A 2,039-nucleotide genomic window follows, 5' to 3' on the forward strand; every position below is an offset into this window, starting at 1 on the left:
AAATAACTGTCATATTTAATCATAAAAGAAGAAAAATTTCGATTTTTTTTTGTTATTTTAAAATAAAATGAAAGATCAAAGTTCAATGATTGATGAAAATATTAATGATTGAATTTTAATAATAAATTCTACAAAAAATAATTTTGGTATTAAAACTTTACAAAAAAATTTTTACATATTTTTTTTTGTTTTTTCTAAATAACTGTCATATTTAATCATAAAAGAAGAAAATTTTCGATTTTTTTTTGTTATTTTAAAATAAAATGAAAGATCAAAGTTCAATGATTGATGAAAATATTAATGATTAAAAATTTGAAGAATATGAAATAAAATAATAATTTATTTACCTTTTCACTTTCAACGCCAAATTTTTCAACAACTGCTTGTATAAGACCACTTAATGATGGAGGTATAATATGCAATGGCGTATAAATTTGTTCATCTCGTTTCCTTACATATAGCATTACTGAAATTTTCTTAGTATTTATCGTAATTAATTTAAATAAACAAAAACATCGTAATTAGCTTAATTAAATAAAGGCAATTATGTATTTGTATGTATGTATGTGCATGTGTGTATATATGGGTATGCATATATGTATATGTGTATGTATGTTCAGTCAAAATTCAGCGATTGTTGAAAATATGTATTTATATGTATGCAGATGTATGTGTATGTGTGTATATATGTGCGTATGCACATGTATGTATGTATGTATGTATGTATATGTACATGTATGTAGTATATATGTATATATGTATATATTATGTATGTATGTGCATAGGTATGTATGTATATGCGTATCCATGTATGTATGTATATATGTATGTATGTATGTATGTATGTATGTATGTATGTATGTATGTATGTATGTATGTGTATATGTATGTAGTATGTATATATGTGTATATATATATGTTATGTATGTATGTGTATAGGTATGTATGTATATGCGTATCTATGTATGTATGTGTATATGTATGTATGTATGTGTGCATGTATATATGTATGCATGTGTGCATGTATATATGTATGCATGTGTGCATGTGTGTATGTATGTATGTATATATATATGTGTATGTATGTACACATATATACATGTATGCATGTATGTATTTATGCATATATGCATGTATATGTATGTGTATGTTTATATGTATATATACATATATATATATATATATATATATATGTATGTATACATGGATGAATGTATATATGTATGTATATGTTTATGCATGTTGTATATATATATGTATATTGTTGCATATACATATGTGTATGTGAGTGCATGTGTATGTATATATCTGCAAATATGTATACGTATGTATGTGTGTATGTGTATATGCTAATTGTTAATAATTAAAAATATTTCTTTCAGATTTTTTTTTACATAAATTCATTGTAAAATTTCTTCTTTCTATTTGTTTACCTGTTCAAATACCTTGAAAATTGTCAAGTCAAAAACAAAAAAAAAAAAAAAAAAAGACTCACAAAAGCAATATTTTTTAAAAAAAAGGAAGAAAAAAGAAAAAAAAGAAACGGAAGAAGGATATATGCAAATTAAAAAAAAAAATTAAAAGAATTTTACAAAAAAAAAAAAAATACAATAACAAATGGAAAAATTTTGGTGACGAAATAAAATTTGACAACAGAAAAAAAAGTGAAGAAAAAAAAGAAAAGGAAGAGGAAAAGTGAGAACGTACAATTTAATTGAAATAAAATTCTTATCTGTCATTTTCAATCTTTATTATTCATAAAATAATGTTTTAAATTTTTTTGAAAGAATGAAAAAAAAAATTTGAAAATATTTGGAAATGAAAGAATAATTTGTAGAATTTGTAAAACTTTGAAACATTCCAATAATTTCGTTTATTAAATTATGACCTTCGTTAAAATCTTATTTAAAACTTTTTTGCTTAAAAAAAAATTTTTACTAATTTTATTTTTATGAAAATAGGATAGTCTTGATTAAATATGTTTTACCTAACATAAAAAAAAAATTACGACAACTTAGTTTTTGGCTAAAAAAAAAAAA

At 21.6% G+C, this 2,039-nt stretch overlaps 1 protein-coding gene across 1 annotated transcript; it reads left to right on the forward strand.

Moving 5' to 3' along the window:
• Positions 1–695: 695 nt before the first annotated feature.
• On the forward strand, positions 696–1,747 carry LOAG_15015 (hypothetical protein; the record flags this gene model as incomplete). The annotated part of the gene is made up of 1 exon (XM_003150509.1): positions 696–1,747. A coding segment is annotated over one exon (593 nt), but the record flags the coding sequence as incomplete, so codon positions are not given.
• Between the last annotated feature and the right edge of the window lie 292 nt (positions 1,748–2,039).

This window comes from Loa loa, assembly GCF_000183805.2.
Source record: "Loa loa unplaced genomic scaffold supercont3.1441, whole genome shotgun sequence".
In the NCBI taxonomy this organism is placed as follows: domain Eukaryota; kingdom Metazoa; phylum Nematoda; class Chromadorea; order Rhabditida; family Onchocercidae; genus Loa; species Loa loa.